Raw genomic sequence first — 19023 nt, 5'->3', positions numbered from 1 at the left:
TATATCTCTCCATCTCTTCACCTCTCCGCCTCTCCACCTCTCTATCTCTCCACCTCTTCACCTCTCCACCTCTCCATCTCTCCACCTCTCCACCTCTCCATCTCTCCACCTCTCCACCTCTCCACCTCTCCACCTCTCCATCTCTCCACCTCTCCATCCCTATATCTCTCCATCCCTATATCTCTCCATCTCTCCACCTCTTCACCTCTCCACCTCTCCACATCTCCATCTCTCCACCTCTCCACCTCCATCTCTCCACCTCTCCACCTCTCCACCTCTCCATCTCTCCACCTCTCCATCTGTCTGACCCCTTCCATTTCTCTTTTTCTATTTGCTTCTTCACTCTTCCCCTACTGTCTTCATCCCCTGCTGTCTCTCCATCTCCTTTCTCCCCTCCCCTCCCCCTCTCCTCTCCCTCTTGCCATCTTGCAGGGCAGCAGAGCCAGACTCAGCAGGCGTTTGGGGAGGCTCCAAACCTCGCGGCCAGAGGGTGACACAGATTTCCGGAGGAAGGGAGATTCATCTCCAAATGACTGGAAAGGCACAAGGGGAAACTGGAGATTCAGGAATATAAAATCCCTTTGTCCATGAGAGTAAGAAATGCACAATAGGACATGTTTTTTATTCAGTGGGAATAGTAATAGCATGCCTACCTGATTTTTTGCCTGAGTTGGCAGTACTTCTGTAAGACATGCAAACACACGCACACACACACGCACACACGCACACACACAGGCTCTCTAACTGAAGGCACACAGGAAGTGCAAGCAATGGCCCAATTATACCGTGACACCTCACCCTGCCATTTCCATGGTTACGCCGTCCACCCGTCCCCCGGAGCGAGCGGTGGTGGAAGAAAGTCCTATCTTATCAACCATCGTCACGGCAACCTCCAACCACCCCCCACCCTGGTCTGTGTGAGCCAGACTCTCTCTGCAATCACAATATTATGTGACCTTCACTGTGTGAGCCAGACTCTCTCTGCAATCACAATATTATGTGACCTTCACTGTGAGCAAGACTCTCTCTGCAATCACAATATTATGTGACCTTCACTGTGTGTGTGAGAACGAGTGTGTCTGTATACTGCATGATCAGGAATAAAATTGAATCAGTGTGTGAACGGGAATGAGAGTGAGGATGTGTGTGAATGGGAATGAGAGTGAGGATGTGTGTGAACGGGAATAAGAGTGAGGATGTGTGTGAATGGGAATGAGAGTGAGGATGTGTGTGAACGGGAATAAGAGTGAGGATGTGTGTGAATGGGAATGAGTGAGGACGTGTGTGAACGGGAATGAGTGAGGAAGTGTGTGAACGGGAATGAGAGTGAGGATGTGTGTGAATGGGTTGAGTTTGTGGTGAGTCATGTTTTCATATATTTTCTGTGTGTACGTTTTGGTTGTGTGTGTGTGTATTTCAAGAGCTGACTGATCAGTCAGGAAATGGAGAAGGATCAGTCAGCCCCTGAAATACACACAGAGACACTCTTGAAATACATACTCACCCCAACACACACATAGACAGGCAGTATCCTTGTCTTTATTCAGAAGGCAGATCGTAAAGGTGTAAGAACTAGACACTAATCAGGAGTTAAGTACATCTACTACTCATCATTTTATAAACCTGGACATGAATATAAAACTAACATAAACCTAATATTATGACCACGTCTGTTTTTCTTGGTTTGGCTTATATGGAAACATCCAGGTCAGAAGCTTCCATGACTAAATGTTCCAAAATGGAATGTAAAAAGGAATGACATTTTCAATGAATAAACAATACTCTGTGGTTAATGAGGTGCTTCATGTTGGGCTCAACAATATGTAAATCCATTGGTATGACTTCTCTTTTCTTCATTGAGTTTTCATCTTCATGTTTTTTTTGATTGTCGAAGGTACTGTACTCTCCAAGCCAATCCAACCAGGCCATCTGAATTGACTTTCTTTGTACGTCCAGAGTGCCAATGTCCATGATCACATTCCAAATGGGCGGAGTCAATGAATTTGACTGGCAGTTCTTTGGGAGAGAGGGATGGAATCCTATTGTAGCCATGGAAACACTGCTCCTGATGGAAACACCATCTTCTATGAAAGGAGAGGAGAGGGGTCAGAAGGCAGTGGTCCACTCAAAACACAAACACATGGATACAGACTACTACACCTCCAGACCATTGACCATAACAAATTAACATAGTACTATTACAGAGGTATCCACTGAGTGTACAAAACATTAAGAACACCTTCCTAATATTGAGTTGCACCCCCCTATTTGCCCTCAGAACAGCCTCAATTCGTCAGGGCATGGACTCTACAAAGTGTCGAAAGCGTTCCACAGGGATGCTGGCCCCTGTTGACTGCAATGCTTCCCACAGTTGTGTCAAGTTGGCTGGATGTCCTTTGGGTGGTGGAACATTCTTGATACACACGGGAAACTGTTGAGTGTGAAAAACCCAGCAGCTTTGTGTCTGGCACCTACTACCATACTCCGTTCAAAGGCACTTCAATATTTTGTCTTGCCATTCACCCTCTGAATGGCACACATACACAATCCACGTGTCAGTTGTCTCAAGCCTTCACCTGGACAGTCTATGTCATGGAAAGAGCAGGTGTTCTTAATGTTTTGTCCACTCAGTGTATATTATATATCAAATAAAGTCAGACTGCCCATTCTAATAGTGTGTATTTAGGTGTGTGCTTCTCCACTTCCTCTCACCTCTAACCCAGTGGCTGCCTTCTTCTTCAGCTGCTCACATTTCCTGTACTTGCAGATCTGGTGTCCGGTCTTGCGGTTGCGGCAGGCGCTGCACTCTTCACAGTTCCCCATCCGTCGACACGGCACACACTCTCCGCATCGCTTCCTCTTCCTTCTCCCGGCTCCCCCCCCGCTGCCAGGGGACGAGTTCTCACCTCGCAATCCCTCCACACCCTCCCCAACGCCAGCCATTCCCATTGACCCTCCACCACCAGTCAGGAACCCCCCTCCTCCTGCTGTCAGAGCAAACAGGCCTGGGTTCAAGGAAATCCAGGAGCAGCCTAGCAGTGGGAGGAAGTCTGTCACACAACCCATGCTGTCCCCTTCAGCCCTGGACCCACCTTCCACCTCCTCCCCATCCCCCCCAGCCTCCCCGGCCTCCAGCCCGCCCAGAGGGCCATGGTCCCTGGGTGTGGGGGTCAGTGTCAAGGCCCCAGCCCTCATCAGCAGCTCTGCAGCATGGGCCAGGTGAAGCCCACTGGGGGAGTCCCAGAGGTCTATGTTGGAGGAGGGGGCCCGGCGAGGCTTGGTCTGCCTGGGATGGGTGTGCTGGGCTGCAGTGGGGTGGAGGAGGCCCCTGATATCCATATTACTGGAGCTACTATGGTGATGGGCTAGTCTGTTGGTGTTGTTGAGATACTCTGAGAGGGAGCAGGGATGAGAACGCTTCAGGCTTCGTCTTAGAGGCTCACTGAGGATCCTATTGGCTCTATGCTGTTCTGGAGAGGAAGGGCCAGACATGTCCAGGGTATCTGCCATACTGGGTGGGGGTGGGGAGGTGGTGGGGTAATGCCAAGGTAAGAACAGTGACAACAGTCCAGCTGTCAGTTAGCCAATCACAACCCTCTGACAGCCGTTATATTCCCATGATCCTCTCTGCCACCTTTATACCCTGTGGAGCTGAGCAGAGGGAGATGGATGAGAGATATGGAGGGAGACAAAGAAAGGGGAGAGAGGTGGAGAAAAGAGGTAGATTTAAATTTTTTAGCAGACGCTCTTATCCAGAGCGACTTACAGGAGCAATTGTGCTCAAGGGCACATCCACAGATTTTTCACCTAGTCGGCTCGGGGATTAGAACCAGCGACCTTTCGGTTACTGGCACAAGGCTCTTAACCACTAAGCTACCTGCCGCCCTAGATGTTATTAGAGAGGCATTAGTTGATGGTTGGTTTTATTTTTAGTGAATGAGAGACAATGATGACATCCTAAGACATAGGCCTAAGCGTAATTAAGGGAATAATAGCCAACTAGTCTATGTTTGAGTGAGCTTGTAAAATGTGTCCAAAATATAGGCTACATCTGAGGCTTATAAAACGATATGCTTTGAATAACGTGACGCTTTCTACATTTAAGTTAAGATAGACCGGGGTGTTGTTGCAGCTGAGTTCCAAGGGGGACAAATCTATGCAATAATGGAATACATTACATTTTTACATTTTAGTCATTTAGCAGACGCTCTTATCCAGAGCGACTTACAGGAGCAATTAGGGTTAAGTGCCTTGCTTAAGGAATACCACAAACAAATAGCCTATTGCGCATATGCGCCAGTCAAATTTGGAGCGCGCATTTCGATTTTACTACTGTAGTTGTGATGTTGGCCAGGCTTGAGAAAATACCATCTCTACCTCTAAATGCCATCGAGTTCGTATAGGATAAGAAAATACCTTTTGTCTAGACTCTGTGACAGTCCAGGATACGCGCGTGCACGACACAGTCGCAGTGGATAAATAAAATACGGTATATTTCCTCACAAAACGATAACGTGGGTGTTCGGGTGATGTAATTCTTACAATTGATAATATTGTAAAAGTATGAATAGGTCATATCTCTCTTCAATATATTATTAACATGATATTATCACAGCCTTTCGTAATTCGTACACCTACCAATGCGATGCGAGCTGACCAGAGCCCCACTGTCCAGTGGTTTGTCCGTGGTGCCGTGGTGTCTTCCACGAATAAAGGGAGACAGAAAAAAAATCATAAGAAATTGTCACCTAATACACACATCAATCTACAGTAATCAACAGAGAAAAGGGAGCCGTAAACCATTTGTCCAATTCAGTGGTTGCATAGGTCCTTCGCCTTTACCGTCTCGCATTCCCACCTCCTCGTCCCCGCCACTCGCAGAGCGGAAGACGCAAACACACTTCATAGAATTGGGGGGCGTCACACAAAAAGCGAACTGGAGTCATGGTCGTGAGACACAGAAAATGACCACAATGTGTCTGAACAGCAACTTCCTATGTTCATTTCTGTGTCGTCATATAAACTGTTACAAAAGCATACAGAAAGAAAGATAACGCCAAAGTGGTCATTAAAAATAAATCATTGACAGGAAATGTTTTCTTATGCCTACATTAACTCTTGATTGAAATAGATCCCTGTTAAGAAACTGGAAAAGGCTGTTTGAAACTGTTTGAGAAATCACTTTCTGGCATGAATGAAATTCATCTGACTGGCAGGTAAGTGATTGTATGTTGTGTGTGTTCCTTCCTATGTCATGTGATGGTGGTGGAAGCCGGACTGAAACAAGGTACTCGCCATCAGCGGAGAGGGGCCCATTTAGAGGTGTACCGCATAGTCCACTCCACCTCTTGTGAGAGTCCCTGTTTGGCACATATCCAGTTGTGGTGTGAGGCTGAGTGTGTGTGGCGGTCAGGATGGGCAGCAGTAATATGGAGAGGGGGCTGCCTAATCGTAATCCTCACGCCTGCTAGTGGAGCGAGAGCAGCTCCCAGCGGCTAGAGAAAATATTGCATTGTATAAATGGGTAAAATGGACATCGGAGCACATTACCTGCTTTGCAGCGAGACATAAAATCAGCACCACATAATGTCGGCCTTCTAGGTCTTCAGGAAACGAATGACAGTCGACACTCAAGTCTGACCACTTTGACAACGTTTATTCACAATATACACTACCGGTCAAAAGTTTTAGAAGACCTACTCATTCAAGGGTTTTTCTTTATTTTTACTATTTTCTACATTGTAGAATAATAGTAAAGACATCAAAACAATGAAATAACACATATGGAATCATTTAGTAACCAAAAAAGTGTTGTCTTCACTATTATTCTACAATGTAGAAAATAGTAAAAATAAAGAAAAACCCTTGAATGAGTAGATGTTCTAAAACTTTTGACCGATAGAGTACATCACCATCAAGTCAGTCATATTCAGTAGAAAATGTATCTCTGTTGGACATTAAAACTATATATTCCTATAGGCTTTACTTTGAAACCTGGACTAGAAAAGTCAGAGGGGAAATGCAGAAAGGATTTTGACCTGACATAAGACCAGGCCTTGCTCTGTAACCTAGAAACAACACTATTAGCCAAGGTCCGCTTTCTGACCTATAGGACAGATCCTGTCTAAAACGCTTCTCTGTGTTGTTCTTAATCCATGAATATATGTGCACATAGGCTATTACTGTATCGCAACACAAGGAATGTGGCTAGACTAAACACCTCTTATTTTAAGATGTGAACAGATAGGCAGGTCTACATTAGCCTACTATGGTACATTACCATGGCGATTAGAATATAAATCCTAGACATTGTTTTTAAACATCACACGCTCTCCAGCCTGACAGACTGCCACATCAGTCGCTCTCCAGCCTGACAGACTGCCACATCAGTCGCTCTCCACTACCTAGCCCGTGGCCCCACATAACCTGCTCTGAAATCTGAGATCGGGCCACCGCTGGGCCAACATGAGCTCTGGAGAACACAGAGAAAAGCGCTTTACTGGCTGGAATCTACAGCTGTAGTATGGTCAACATAATGGCAGATAGCATAGAGTCAAATTAATTGACGAGAAGTACCTAAATAATAGCCGGCCACACCATGGACTATATGAAATCAGTGACTATCTGTAACGGGATCAAAGGCCAAGTGCAATCACATGGAGCACTCTTAAAGATATGAAAACAATCGGGCTTGTCAAGGATTTGCAGAACAAATACTTTTGAACACAATGGCCACACACAAGCCACCCGACCTGACAGAGTAGCAAGGTGCACTGGGCTGACTGGTGGGAAGGTTGTCCTACTCGAGGATACAACCTGGTTAAATTGATTGGTAAGTGTCCACTGTCCTGACGTAGAGTTTATTTATGGCTTGTCTCAACAGGTGCTTTAAAGTGTCATTGGGTGCAGTTGGCTAATGATTGTTTACTACAATTACAATTTCCTTATATCCAGGCTACATAACTCCACTTGTGCTTACAGTGCATGGAGGAGTGGCTAAATTTGGCGAGTGTTTTGAATTGATCAACTTAATTATTTATAGACCGACTATTCACATGGGTATTCATAACATTCACTTATCCAGACATTAACTTGGAGATTTAGAAAATAAATTGCTTTACCTTTAGACATCTGGAATTCATGATTTTTTAAATACTACTGGGATTGACATTTGCAACGATGGAAGTTGAGGTAACGGTAAACCTGGGGTTTGCATCCTGTCCGTTGGCCGGTAAGATGTTTTGGTCTCGCGCACCAAGGTCAGTCAGAATACATCTGAACCCTGTATTTTCTGACAGACTGGACCAGCCCAGACTGAGCGACGTCACTGGTGCGATGACCAATCAATCCAATCATCATAATGGTTACAAAGTAACTGTAGGTTGTCAATCAGCCATAAGTTAGATATTTTGGGAGAAAAACCATACGCTACTACATAAGTATAATTTCATATGAAAAATTGGGTAATCATAAAAATGATTTAACTTATTTATCACCTCTTCATTCTATGTGCAATCTATTATTTAAGATGTGATTCAATGCATTGACAGGCAGATACTTGTAAAGGCCAGTGGTAAAGTAACATTTTATGGCATTTAAGTGCTATTCCCCAGAGCCAAGGTTTTAGATGATTTACATATTAGTGCCACAGAGTTGGTAGCCCTAAATATGCCCTTTTAACTTAGCTGGGGAAAACAACTGAATGACAGGGTCAAAACCAGTAGCTGAACAGCACTTTGTCCTCCATCCATCCATCTCTCCAGCCATTGATGTTTGAAACTCAAGTGGACGCTTGAGTCATGGTTTTTATTACACAGTTTAATCAACACACAAAGCTCAAAGAGCCTCTCAGGTAATTCAATATACAGAGTTTGTTTGTGTGAGGAGCATTTTGTCCTCACACCCAGAGCCCAAGCCAGCCCCACAGCCTGAAGATGTTAGCCTCCAATTTCAACAATAGCAAAAACGCAACCTAAGAGTTATAGGGAAATAATAAAACACAGGTTAAACTAAGAAAACTTTCTTTAAATAACTGGTCCAAAAACCTCCAGGTTCTGAATGTAACGAAGGTGGTGGTCTTGGCGAAAGGGGGGGGTATGTCTGTGCAAGGAAACAATCTTGGTTTATGGCAATAGTGGGGGAGAGTGGATCAATTCAAGTCCTTTCATATAATTCAAGAGAAACAGACCAGAAGGCCATACAGTTTTCCATTTTATAGCCTGTTATGATTTTAAAATAACTCCTTTGCAATTATACAAAATACACGAGTGCCCTCGACTCAACATGTGAAAAGCGTTCCTGAAATCACGTCTATATAGCTGGGATATCAGGAGACAAAACAAGGTACAGAGTGTAAAAATCCTTCAATTTCAGACCCTTCCCTCCCAAAAAAATATATAGAACAGTCCCCTAGTCATACAGATAAGGAATGCTTTTAGAGTCAAGAACATTTGGAGTGAGGGCGCAGGCAGGGCCCTATGGGGAACATCAGGGGTTTAGAGGAGTAGCCCAGCCTGCATCAGAAATATGATCAGGAATAAGGAGGGGAGTGCGGGGTGGGGGTGAGAGGAGTTTGAGAATATGTACACCATGGCTGCCAGGTTAAGTGGGGTGGAGAGGCGGAGGATTGGTCGTAAAGGGGTAAGGACAGGAAAGAGGGAGTTTACAGGTGCTCTGGTTAAGGGGAGGCATGGCTCAAAGAAAGCACTCCAATGGAAACCAACAAGATCCGTTGTAACTTTTCTCTCTTTACTTTCAAAGCTCCCCTAACCTTGGCTGTAGAGGTGGTTTTGCCATGATTCTACTCCAACACTACATTGCATACTTTTGTGTCCATTCCCGAGCTATTCTGTTGTACCTGGAAGCAAAGAGAAAAAGAGAGTTAGTTTCTTGTTCATGAATACAGTAAGTGTCCAGATTAATACCTTGAACAAAAATATAAAACGCAACATGTAAAGTGTTGGTCCCATGTTTCATGAGCTGAAATAAAAGATCCCAGAAATGTTCCATACGCAAAAAAAACTTTATTCTCTCAAATTGTGCACAAATTAGTTTACGTCCTTGTTAGTGAGCATATCTCCTTTGCCAAGATAATCCATCCAGCTGACACGTGTGGCATATCAAGAAGCTGATTAAACAGCATGATCATTACAGGTGCACCTTGTGCTGGGGACAATAAAAGGCCACTAAAATGTGCAGTTGTGTCACAACACAATTCTACAGATGTCTCAAGTTTTGAGGGAGCGTGCAATTGGCATGCTGACTGCAGGAATGTCCACCAGAGCTGTTGCCAGAGAATGGAATGTTCATTTCTCTACCATAAGTCACCTTCAACATCGTTTTATAGAATCTGGCAGGACATTCAACCGACCTCACAACCGCAGACCATGTGTATGGCGACGTTAATAGAGTGCCCTATGGTGGCGGTAGGGTTATGGTATGGGCAGGCATAAGCTACGGACAACGAAAACAATTGCATTTTATCGATGGCAATTCGAATGCACAGAGATACCGTGACGAGATCCTGAGGCCCATTGTCGTGCCATTCATCCGCTGCCATCACCTCATGTTTCAGCATGATAATGCACAACCCCATGTCGCAAGGATCTGTAAATAATTCCTGGAAGCTGAACATTTCCCAGTTCTTCCATGGCCTGCATACACACACCAGACATGTCACCCATTGAGCATGTTTGGGATGCTCTGGATCGACGTGTACGACAGCCTGTTCCAGTTCCCGCCAATATCCAGCAACTTCGCACAGCCATTGAAGAGGAGTGGGACAACATTCCACAATCAACTCTATATGAAGGAGATGTGTCTCGCTGCATGAGGCAAATGGTGGTCACACCAGACACCGACTGGTTCTGATCCACGCCCCTACTTTTTTTTTTTTTTAAGGTATCTGTGACCAACAGATGCTAACTGTATACCCATTCGTGTGAAATCCATAGATTAGGGCCTAATGAATTTATTTTGATTGACTTATTTCCTTACATGAACTGTAACTCAGTAAAATCTTCAAAATTGTTGCGTTTATATTTCTGTTCAGTATATATGTGGATACGCAAACACATTCAACAGTTGTAGCATACAGACATATACCCAGAGGATTATCCAAAGGATCTAACAAAATAATCCTATGTTTAACCACATGAACTCAAGAGGTTTTATGCCCTCCTATAGTACACCATCCTCTGAAGCAAGAGCTTTAGTTAGTTACTCACTTTTCCCTGTCCGTCTTGTAGATGCGGGCGATCTCCGGTACTAAGGGGTCGTCCGGGTTTGGGTCGCACAGCAGAGAGCAGATTGACAGGAGAACTAAGGGAAGACATCAAGGTTCAATGTTTATGGTTCGGCTAAGGACTAAGGTAAGGAGAGCTGAACATAAATGAGTTAGGCAGTTACTGTGACAAAACAACAGAAAAACAGGAGGAAGTTCAGTCAGTCACTCAGGTACCCCAACAGACAGGTTACAAAACAAACAGCAAAGAAGACATATTCATATTTTAAGGTCTTACAGTGACATAAAAACAAACGGTTTTATTCACATCTTCCCTCTACTCTATTGTACGGTGTATTCTACTATGTACCTTTGGAGATGGTGAGGGCGGGAGACCACTGTGATCGCAGGATGTCGAGACAGATGCTGCCGTTGCTGTTGATATTTGGGTGGTAGATTCTTGTGGTAAACGCAACCTGCACACACAGAGAAACAAACAGAACAGACGTGGTTGAATTGAGGAAGAAATAACTAAAATAGATGACAGGTACAGAAAAGGAGCATCACAGAGAAAACATGTCACGGCCATCACAGAGAAAACATGTCACGGCCATCACAGAGAAAACATGCAGAAACAAATGCATGTGTGTGCAGGTGTGTATGAGTAACTATGATAAGTGGATGTCACTTCAGTGTCACACACACATTTCTGGCTCACCTTTGGCGGTTTGAAGGGGTAGTCTGTGGGAAAGTGAATGGTCAGGAAGAATACCCCACCCTGATAAGGACTGTCGTTCTGTTAGAGAGAGTAGAAGATTCAGCACTATTGGTATCAAGTCAACCTTAGCAGAGCTTCACCGGTCTTAAGTATCATTTAATCACAGTGAGAAACACTGTCCTATAGAAAATAATATAAGCTAATATTTATGGTAGAGGGATTGTCGTCACAGTACTTACAGGTCCCATTATCGTGGCTTGCCAGTGAAACACTGAAAAACAGAGAAGTGAAACCGTCAGGTGTAGTCAGTCAGATGTAGTCAGTCAGATGTAGCGAGAGTGTGAGTATGAATGCTATGAAGTCAGGCTGAGGCAAAGTCCAGGATGGGGCTGGATATTCATTCTATAAGATTTAGAATACCATTCCAGCAGTATAAAAATGGATTGATGTAATATCATGATGTCAGTGCAGTAGTTAAGCAAATTGATATTTGAATTCAAGCAAATGTTATATTGCTGACGTAATCCATCCTAAAAACTCAGGGGAGTGGCCGAATGCCATCTAAAGATAAGACTGAATGCAAAGCTCTCAACTAAAAGAGAACTAACTAGAACTTCAGAACATTTTAAACAAAGGCACCAATACCACCCTGAGGCATAATGCAGACATTTGATCAAATCTATAAGGAATAAGAGAACAGAGTTTTTAGGACCATTAGACAACCATTTTCTTGGGAAGACCCAGGTTGCTACTCTAGCCTATCTGGGATGTTATAAGCCCAAAACAATTTGTGGACAAGGGTGACAAAGCTCAAATTCGTCACATTTTCCTTTCAAAACAACAACTAGTCTAGCTGTGCACATCACAGAGAGCACAGGGCAGTATATACCAGATCAGATGGTTGCCGGAGAGTGGTTGAGAGCTAGTGATTCTCAAGCAGGCAGACAAAACAGGGGAATCACTTAGTTTTCTAGAGACAAGACTGGTACGATAAGCCAATTTGTTTCATCACTGTATTCCATGAGAAGACATTTAGCAGCAATTTGACAGATATCAGATGGCATTTGACACTAGTCTAGGTGAATCACTCAGTTTGTTAATGGCTTTGAATCACTATGTAATCTTAGACATTTGCCTACAAGAGGGACTTCAGAACATCAGAAGTATGTTCAGTGATGCTCTCGTGTATGCTTGATAGAAGGGGTTGCAGTGGTCATGTTCACAAACTGGGTGTTCATTCCACACAATAAGCTAAATAAATCTCACTGTAAAAAAAATGTTTTTGGGGGGTAATTTGTAAGATACAGGGGAACATTTGCAATCCGACCAATCAATTAATAACATAATCTAGTATCAATGGTGTCCAGGTTAGGTCAGGTATGGTACGGCAGTTACAGAGCGACATGCTGCTCCTGTATGACGGACGTCTTACGTCACCTGCCTTACTGGAACCATAGAACCATTGGTAAGTTAGCACAGACTTCCTGGTACCTGACCCAATACCAAAAGTGAAACTGATTTAAAGGGAAGGCATTTCACTGAGCCTGTAGATTCTAGAACAAACGTAATGTGGCACCAAGGTAATCATTTTGAGATAAGCAGTCCAGATACTCTGTGGTTCTGGTTGGTTGAGAGATTTTCCTGATAAACCAGACTCAACACATTTCAGAAAAATTATGGATTATCTGCATCTAGCCTACTTGTTTGTTACAAATCATGTGGAAAGCTGAGGAAGCCTAAAATGTTGAACAGGATGTCAGAACAAAAGCAATAACTGACATGTATTGTTGGGTTGCCTGATGAGGAACTACTTACTGTCATCTCCTACTGGTCCTGCAGAACACTGGGCTGGTGGGTCCCGTGCCAAGTCATTCAACTCCTGAGAGGAGAATATAAGTGGTTAGCAATGGCAATACTAGTTGAATGTACTTGTCTGCAAAAGGGCAGCCAAATGCTCATCATGTCAATCACATTCTATTAATCTATTGAACAATCCAAATTGGACTGTTCAATACCGTTACATTTCAGTCATTTAGCAGAGGCTCCAGCGCAACTTACAGGAGCAATTAGGGTTAAGTGCCTTTATCAACAGATTCTTCAGCCTAGTCGGCTCAGGGATTCGAACCAGCGACCTTTTGGTTACTGGCCCTAACACACCTCGCTGTCTCTACAAATCATGTCTTCACTAGTAATGTGACATCAGAGTTTACAACAGATACAAAACAGGTAACAGGAGTTCACCTAAAAACTGTAAAACATTGTTAGATTTAACTGCCTGATCTCACAAAGTTTCATTCTACTGAGCTTTGGTAATCGAAAATGAACTCACTAAAAGTTACATAACAAAAAAAATATTTCCCAAGTGACAACCTGAGATCATAACCATGATATGAGTTAAGTCAACGTCATGGAAGCTACTACTGGGATTGCCTGGGACCTACACGGCTAGCTATCTTTTGTCAACATGACTACCAAAAGTAATGAATCCGTAGCTTTAGCTGGTTAACAATGCCCAAATGTTAGCTAACTGCCACGCTTTCTGGCTCGATTACTATTATGAGTGAAGACAATAACATGTCCCCCAAAAAAAGGCCCATCTCGTGATACATCTAGGTAACATCCAACTTACTGGTTTGCTAGCTAGCTCCATTATGTAGTTAGTTGACATGAGAAAAAATGTATAACTCATCTTGTTATCTGGACAGTTTGTTACCGTTACTCGTAGGGGCCCAATTTGACACTAATATGTCAAATTACAACGGAGTGGAAGGCTAGAAAACTGTTTTAGATAGTTAGGGCAAAATATGCCATCCGTAACCTAACAAGCTAGCACCTAATTAGGTAGCTAGCTAAGTGATTAGTGAATTTGTGTAAATGTGTAAATACATATATTTAGCTGGCTAGTTACTAACTAGCAAGCTAACTAGTAGCCGACTGCATTAGCCATGGTACTAGTTAGCTAGCTAGCAAACTAAAGAAGCCGTTTGCTAGCTAACGACTATTATGTAAACCAGTTGTTTTGGATTATACGATATTAAAGATGTAAAATAAACTGATCTCCTCTGGATAAAGATAACAAAATGACTAGCCAAGTTAGTTAGCTAACGTTAGTTGGCATGCTGGTAGTAAAAGGTGGAGGCCCAAAATGTTGATCGAACGCCGAACGAGGCGCATTGGTTCACGCCGTCAGCCCAGCATTAGCCGTACCTCCGTGGATAACAAGCTTTTAAACCCACAACATGTAATACCGACATCATTCAGGTGACATCTACAAGACAACATTCAAATATATCGTTTATTTATTGTAGCTGCGAAACATTGGGCCTTGTCGTTGACTTCCTTCTTACCTTGTGAATTCTTTTCAGAGCCATTGTGTTGTGCTAGCGCTGCCGTCACCGAAAACGTGTTATACTCGATTAAAATGGCGGTTCCCGTCTCTGTCCGGAGGGAAATTCTTCAAAATATATCTCTAATAATACCTTGGTCTAATACTCAAATCATCAATTGTTATCAAAATGGGCCCACCGATATAATTTTCTGGCTAAACTGAAAGATACTAGGGGTAGAACCACCGTCCTTCCTCCTGCTGCAGCCGCTACCAAACCACTCACTCTGCGCTGTTTGTAGGAACCCTTCCGCCTACATGCGTATCCATCACTGATGTTTCAGCCCCATAGATTGCCCGCCGACAACATTGCGGTGCATTTGACGTCATTTCGGCTCTCGACAAGCGACAGGATATTAATAGTTCGCATGAATGATTCGAGCCAAAATGGCTTTCATGCATATATTTTGCACTGTTGCGAGCTCATGATAGAGCCTAGGAAATGGTTTAAAACATCTCACAGTAAATGAGTTGCAATAAAAAGGGTTTGGACACACCACAATCAAGTAAATCGTTTAGATGATTTCTGATTATGTATATGGGTTATTACACGACATTTATACGGGACAGTTAAATAATAAAACACATATTCCAGGGTAAAGCGTTTTAAGCGCGGAGGGATATAAGTATTATTCGAGGTTCTTATCGCGAGAATGTAGTGTCAAATTATAGCTGATGGGAGCAGTGAGCACTCCACTTCACCCTAAATACAATTTTACAGAGGATGAATAGGAGGTCAAATATTCAGCATTTAGCTCTTTACCAATGCACTGTTTGTGTCTGTTTTGACTTATCTTTAATTCATTTTTCACATGAACAATATAGACCTTGACCTATTTGGAAAGCAGCCTAATTGTGGACTACAGGAAAATATACATATAAAAAAATTACAAAACAAACAAAAATAATAACAATAAAAAAATAAGAGGACTGAGCACGCCCCCATTCTCATCAATGGGCTGTAGTGGAACAGGTTGAGAGCTTCAAGTTCCTTTGTGTCCACATCACCAACAAACTATCATGGTCCAAACACACCAAGACAGTCGTGAAGAGGGCACAACAAAGCCTATTCCCCCTCAGGAGACTGAAAAGATTTGGCATGGGTTCTCAGATCCTCAAACAGTTCTACAGCTGCACCATCGAGAGCATCCTGACTGGTTGCATCACCACCTGGTATGGCAACTGCTCGGCCTCTGACTGCAAGGCACTACAGAGGGTAGTGCGTACGGCCCAGTACATCACTGGGGCCAAGCTTCCTGCCATCCAGGACCTCTATACCAGACGGTGTCAGAGGAAGGCCCTAAAAATTGTCAAAGACTCCCTAGTCATAGACTTTTCTCTCTGCTACCACACGGCAAGCGGTACCGGAGCACCAAGTCTAGGTCCAAAAGGCTTCTTAACAGCTTCCACCCCCAAGCCATAAGACTCCTGAACAGCTAATCATGGCTACCCAGACTATTTGCATTGTCCATATCAGACCTTATACCAGGGGTATGACCCAAAAATTATTTGTACTGTTCTAATTACGTTGGTAACCAGTTTATAATAGCAATAAGGCACCTCGGGGGGTTGTGGTATATGGCCAATATACCACGGCTAACGGCTGGGTTGCGTCGTGCTTAAGAACAGCACTTAGCTGTGGTATAATGGCCATATACCACACCTCCTCGGGCCTTATCGCTTAATTCATTTATCAAATACAATTTTAGCTGTCACATTCTTCGTAAGCAAAAGGTGTAGACTAAAAGTGAAATGCTTACTTATTGGTCATTTTCCAACAATGCAGAGTTAAAGATAACAATATATATATATATATATATATATATATACAGTGAGGGAAAAAAGTATTTGATCCCCTGCTGATTTTGTACGTTTGCCCACTGACAAAGAAATGATCAGTCTATAATTTTAATGGTAGGTTTATTTGAACAGTGAGAGACAGAATAACAACAAAAAAATCCAGAAAAACACATGTCAAAAATGTTATAAATTGATTTGCATTTTAATTAGGGAAATAAGTATTTGACCCCCTCTCAATCAGAAAGATTTCGCCATGGTGGAGAGTTTGGAATCTGATTGATTGATCGCTTCTGTGGACAGGTGTCTTTTATACAGGTAACGAGCTGAGATTAGGAGCACACTCTTAAAGGGAGTGCTCCTAATCTCAGCTTGTTACCTGTATAAAAGACACCTGTCCACAGAAGCGATCAATCAATCAGATTCCAAACTCTCCACCATGGCCAAGACCAAAGAGCTCTCCAAGGATGTCAGGGACAAGATTGTAGACCTACACAAGGCTGGAATGGGCTACAAGACCATCGCCAAGCAGCTTGGTGAGAAGGTGACAACAGTTGGTGCGATTATTCGCAAATGGAAGAAACACAAAAGACCTGTCAATCTCCCTCTGCCTGGGGCTCCATGCAAGATCTCACCTCGTGGAGTTGCAATGATCATGAGGAGGGAGGATCTTGTCAATGATCTCAAGGCAGCTGGGACCATAGTCACCAAGAAAACAATTGGTAACACACTACGCCGTGAAGGACTGCAATCCTGCAGCGCCCGCAAGGTCCCCCTGCTCAAGAAAGCACATACAGTGGGGAAAAAAAGTATTTAGTCAGCCACCAATTGTGCAAGTTCTCCCACTTAAAAAGATGAGAGAGGCCTGTAATTTTCATCATAGGTACACGTCAACTATGACAGACAAATTTAGGAGAAAAAATCCAGAAAATCACGTTGTAGGATTTTTTATGAATTTATTTGCAAATTATGGTGGAAAATAAGTATTTGGTCACCTACAAACAAGCAAGATTTCTGGCTCTCACAGACCTGTAACTTCTTCTTTAAGAGGCTCCTCTGTCCTCCACTCGTTACCTGTATTAATGGCACCTGTTTGAACTTGTTATCAGTATAAAAGACACCTGTCCACAACCTCAAACAGTCACACTCCAAACTCCACTATGGCCAAGACCAAAGAGCTGTCAAAGGACACCAGAAACACAATTGTAGACCTGCACCAGGCTGGGAAGACTGAATCTGCAATAGGTAAGCAGCTTGGTTTGAAGAAATCAACTGTGGGAGCAATTATTAGGAAATGGAAGACATACAAGACCACTGATAATCTCCCTCGATCTGGGGCTCCACGCAAGATCTCACCCCGTGGGGTCAAAATGATCACAAGAACGGTGAGCAAAAATCCCAGAACCACACGGGGGGACCTAGTGAATGACCTGCAGAGAGCTGGGACCAAAGTAACAAAGCCTACCATCAGTAACACACAACGCTGCCAGGGACTCAGATCCTGCAGTGCCAGACGTGTCCCCCTGCTTAAGCCAGTACATGTCCAGGCCCATCTGAAGTTTGCTAGAGTGCATTTGGATGATCCAGAAGAGGATTGGGAGAATGTCATATGGTCAGATGAAACCAAAATAGAACTTTTTGGTAAAAACTCAACTCGTCGTGTTTGGGGGACAAAGAATGCTGAGTTGCATCCAAAGAACACCATACCTACTGTGAAGCATGGGGGTGGAAACATCATGCTTTGGGGCTGTTTTTCTGCAAAGGGACCAGGACGACTGATCCGTGTAAAGGAAAGAATTAATGGGGCCATGTATCGTGAGATTTTGAGTGAAAACCTCCTTCCATCAGCAAGGGCATTGAAGATGAAACGTGGCTGGATCTTTCAGCATGACAATGATCCCAAACACACAGCCCGGGCAACGAAGGAGTGGCTTTGTAAGAAGCATTTCAAGGTCCTGGAGTGGCCTAGCCAGTCTCCAGATCTCAACCCCATAGAAAATCTTTGGAGGGAGTTGAAAGTCCGTGTTGCCCAGCGACAGCCCCAAAACATCACTGCTCTAGAGGAGATCTGCATGGAGGAATGGGCCAAAATACCAGCAACAGTGTGTGAAAACCTTGTGAAGACTTACAGAAAACGTTTGACCTGTGTCATTGCCAACAAAGGGTATATAACAAAGTATGGAGAAACTTTTGTTATTGACCAAATACTTATTTTCCACCATAATTTGCAAATAAATTCATAAAAAATCCTACAATGTGATTTTCTGGATTTTTTTTCTCATTTTGTCTGTCATAGTTGACGTGTACCTATGATGAAAATTACAGGCCTCTCTCATCTTTTTAAGCGGGAGAACTTGCACAATTGGTGGCTGACTAAATACTTTTTTCCCCCACTGTATACAGGGCCGTCTGAAGTTTGCCAATGAACATCTGAATGATTCAGAGGAGAACTGGTTGAAAGTGTTGTGGTCAGATGAGACCAAAATAGAGGTCTTTGGCATCAACTCAACTCGCCGTGTTTGGAGGAGGAGGAATGCTGCCTATGACCCCAAGAACACCATCCCCACCGTCAAACATGGAGGTGGAAATATTACGCTTTGGGGGTGTTTTTCTGCTAAGGGGACAGGACAACTTCACCGCATCAAAGGGACATTGGACGGGGCCATGTACCGTCAAATCTTCGGTGAGAACCTCCTTCCCTCAGCCAGGACATTGAAAATGGGTCGTGGATGGGTATTCCAGCATGACAATGACCCAAAACACACGGCCAAGGCAACAAAGGAGTGCCTCAAGAAGAAGCACATTAAGGTCCTGGAGTGGCCTAGCCAGTCTCCAGACCTTAATCCCATAGAAAATCTGTGGAGGGAGCTGAAGGTTCGAGTTGCCAAACGTCAGCCTCGA

General features: G+C 43.6%; 2 protein-coding genes across 3 annotated transcripts; both read right to left on the bottom strand.

The window, feature by feature from the left end:
• Nucleotides 1-1517: 1517 nt before the first annotated feature.
• Nucleotides 1518-5738, bottom strand: LOC121558733 (CXXC-type zinc finger protein 5-like). 2 transcript variants are annotated; one of them, XM_041872128.2, is made up of 4 exons: nucleotides 4843-5738; nucleotides 4639-4700; nucleotides 2713-3651; nucleotides 1518-2084 (listed from the first exon to the last, which is right to left on the bottom strand). In XM_041872128.2, the coding sequence occupies exons 3-4, from the start codon at nucleotides 3508-3510 to the stop codon at nucleotides 2040-2042; spliced, it is 843 nt and encodes a 280-aa protein (XP_041728062.2). In that variant the 5' UTR covers nucleotides 3511-3651; nucleotides 4639-4700; nucleotides 4843-5738; the 3' UTR covers nucleotides 1518-2039. The 2 variants fall into 2 exon arrangements, with proteins under 2 accessions (XP_041728062.2, XP_045061734.1); XM_045205799.1 differs by having other exon boundaries at nucleotides 4639-5738.
• Nucleotides 5739-7766: 2028 nt separating this feature from the next.
• Nucleotides 7767-14666, bottom strand: LOC121533579 (ubiquitin-conjugating enzyme E2 D2). The gene is made up of 7 exons (XM_041839650.2): nucleotides 14288-14666; nucleotides 12756-12819; nucleotides 11180-11211; nucleotides 10941-11018; nucleotides 10593-10698; nucleotides 10227-10320; nucleotides 7767-8857 (listed from the first exon to the last, which is right to left on the bottom strand). The coding sequence occupies exons 1-7, from the start codon at nucleotides 14309-14311 to the stop codon at nucleotides 8812-8814; spliced, it is 444 nt and encodes a 147-aa protein (XP_041695584.1). The 5' UTR covers nucleotides 14312-14666; the 3' UTR covers nucleotides 7767-8811.
• Between the last annotated feature and the right edge of the window lie 4357 nt (nucleotides 14667-19023).

The sequence above is a fragment of the Coregonus clupeaformis genome, chromosome 2, assembly GCF_020615455.1.
Source record: "Coregonus clupeaformis isolate EN_2021a chromosome 2, ASM2061545v1, whole genome shotgun sequence".
Taxonomy (NCBI): Eukaryota; Metazoa; Chordata; class Actinopteri; order Salmoniformes; family Salmonidae; genus Coregonus; species Coregonus clupeaformis.
The sequence above is the reverse complement of the archived record's forward strand: the minus strand, read 5'-3'. Positions and strand labels throughout refer to the sequence as shown.

Excerpts from the sequence above, each read along its gene's own strand:
- LOC121558733 (XM_045205799.1), bottom strand. The coding sequence starts at position 3,510 with ATGGCAGATACCCTGGACATGTCTGGCCCTTCCTCTCCAGAACAGCAT. Across the intron at positions 2,085-2,712 it reads AGGCAGCCACTGGGTTAGAG|AAGATGGTGTTTCCATCAGG; the intron begins GTGAGAGGAAGT and ends CTCCTTTCATAG.
- LOC121533579 (XM_041839650.2), bottom strand. The coding sequence starts at position 14,311 with ATGGCTCTGAAAAGAATTCACAAG. Across the intron at positions 11,212-12,755 it reads AGGACCAGTAGGAGATGACA|TGTTTCACTGGCAAGCCACG; the intron begins GTAAGTAGTTCC and ends TCTGTTTTTCAG. Across the intron at positions 10,321-10,592 it reads CGCCCTCACCATCTCCAAAG|TTCTCCTGTCAATCTGCTCT; the intron begins GTACATAGTAGA and ends GTCTTCCCTTAG.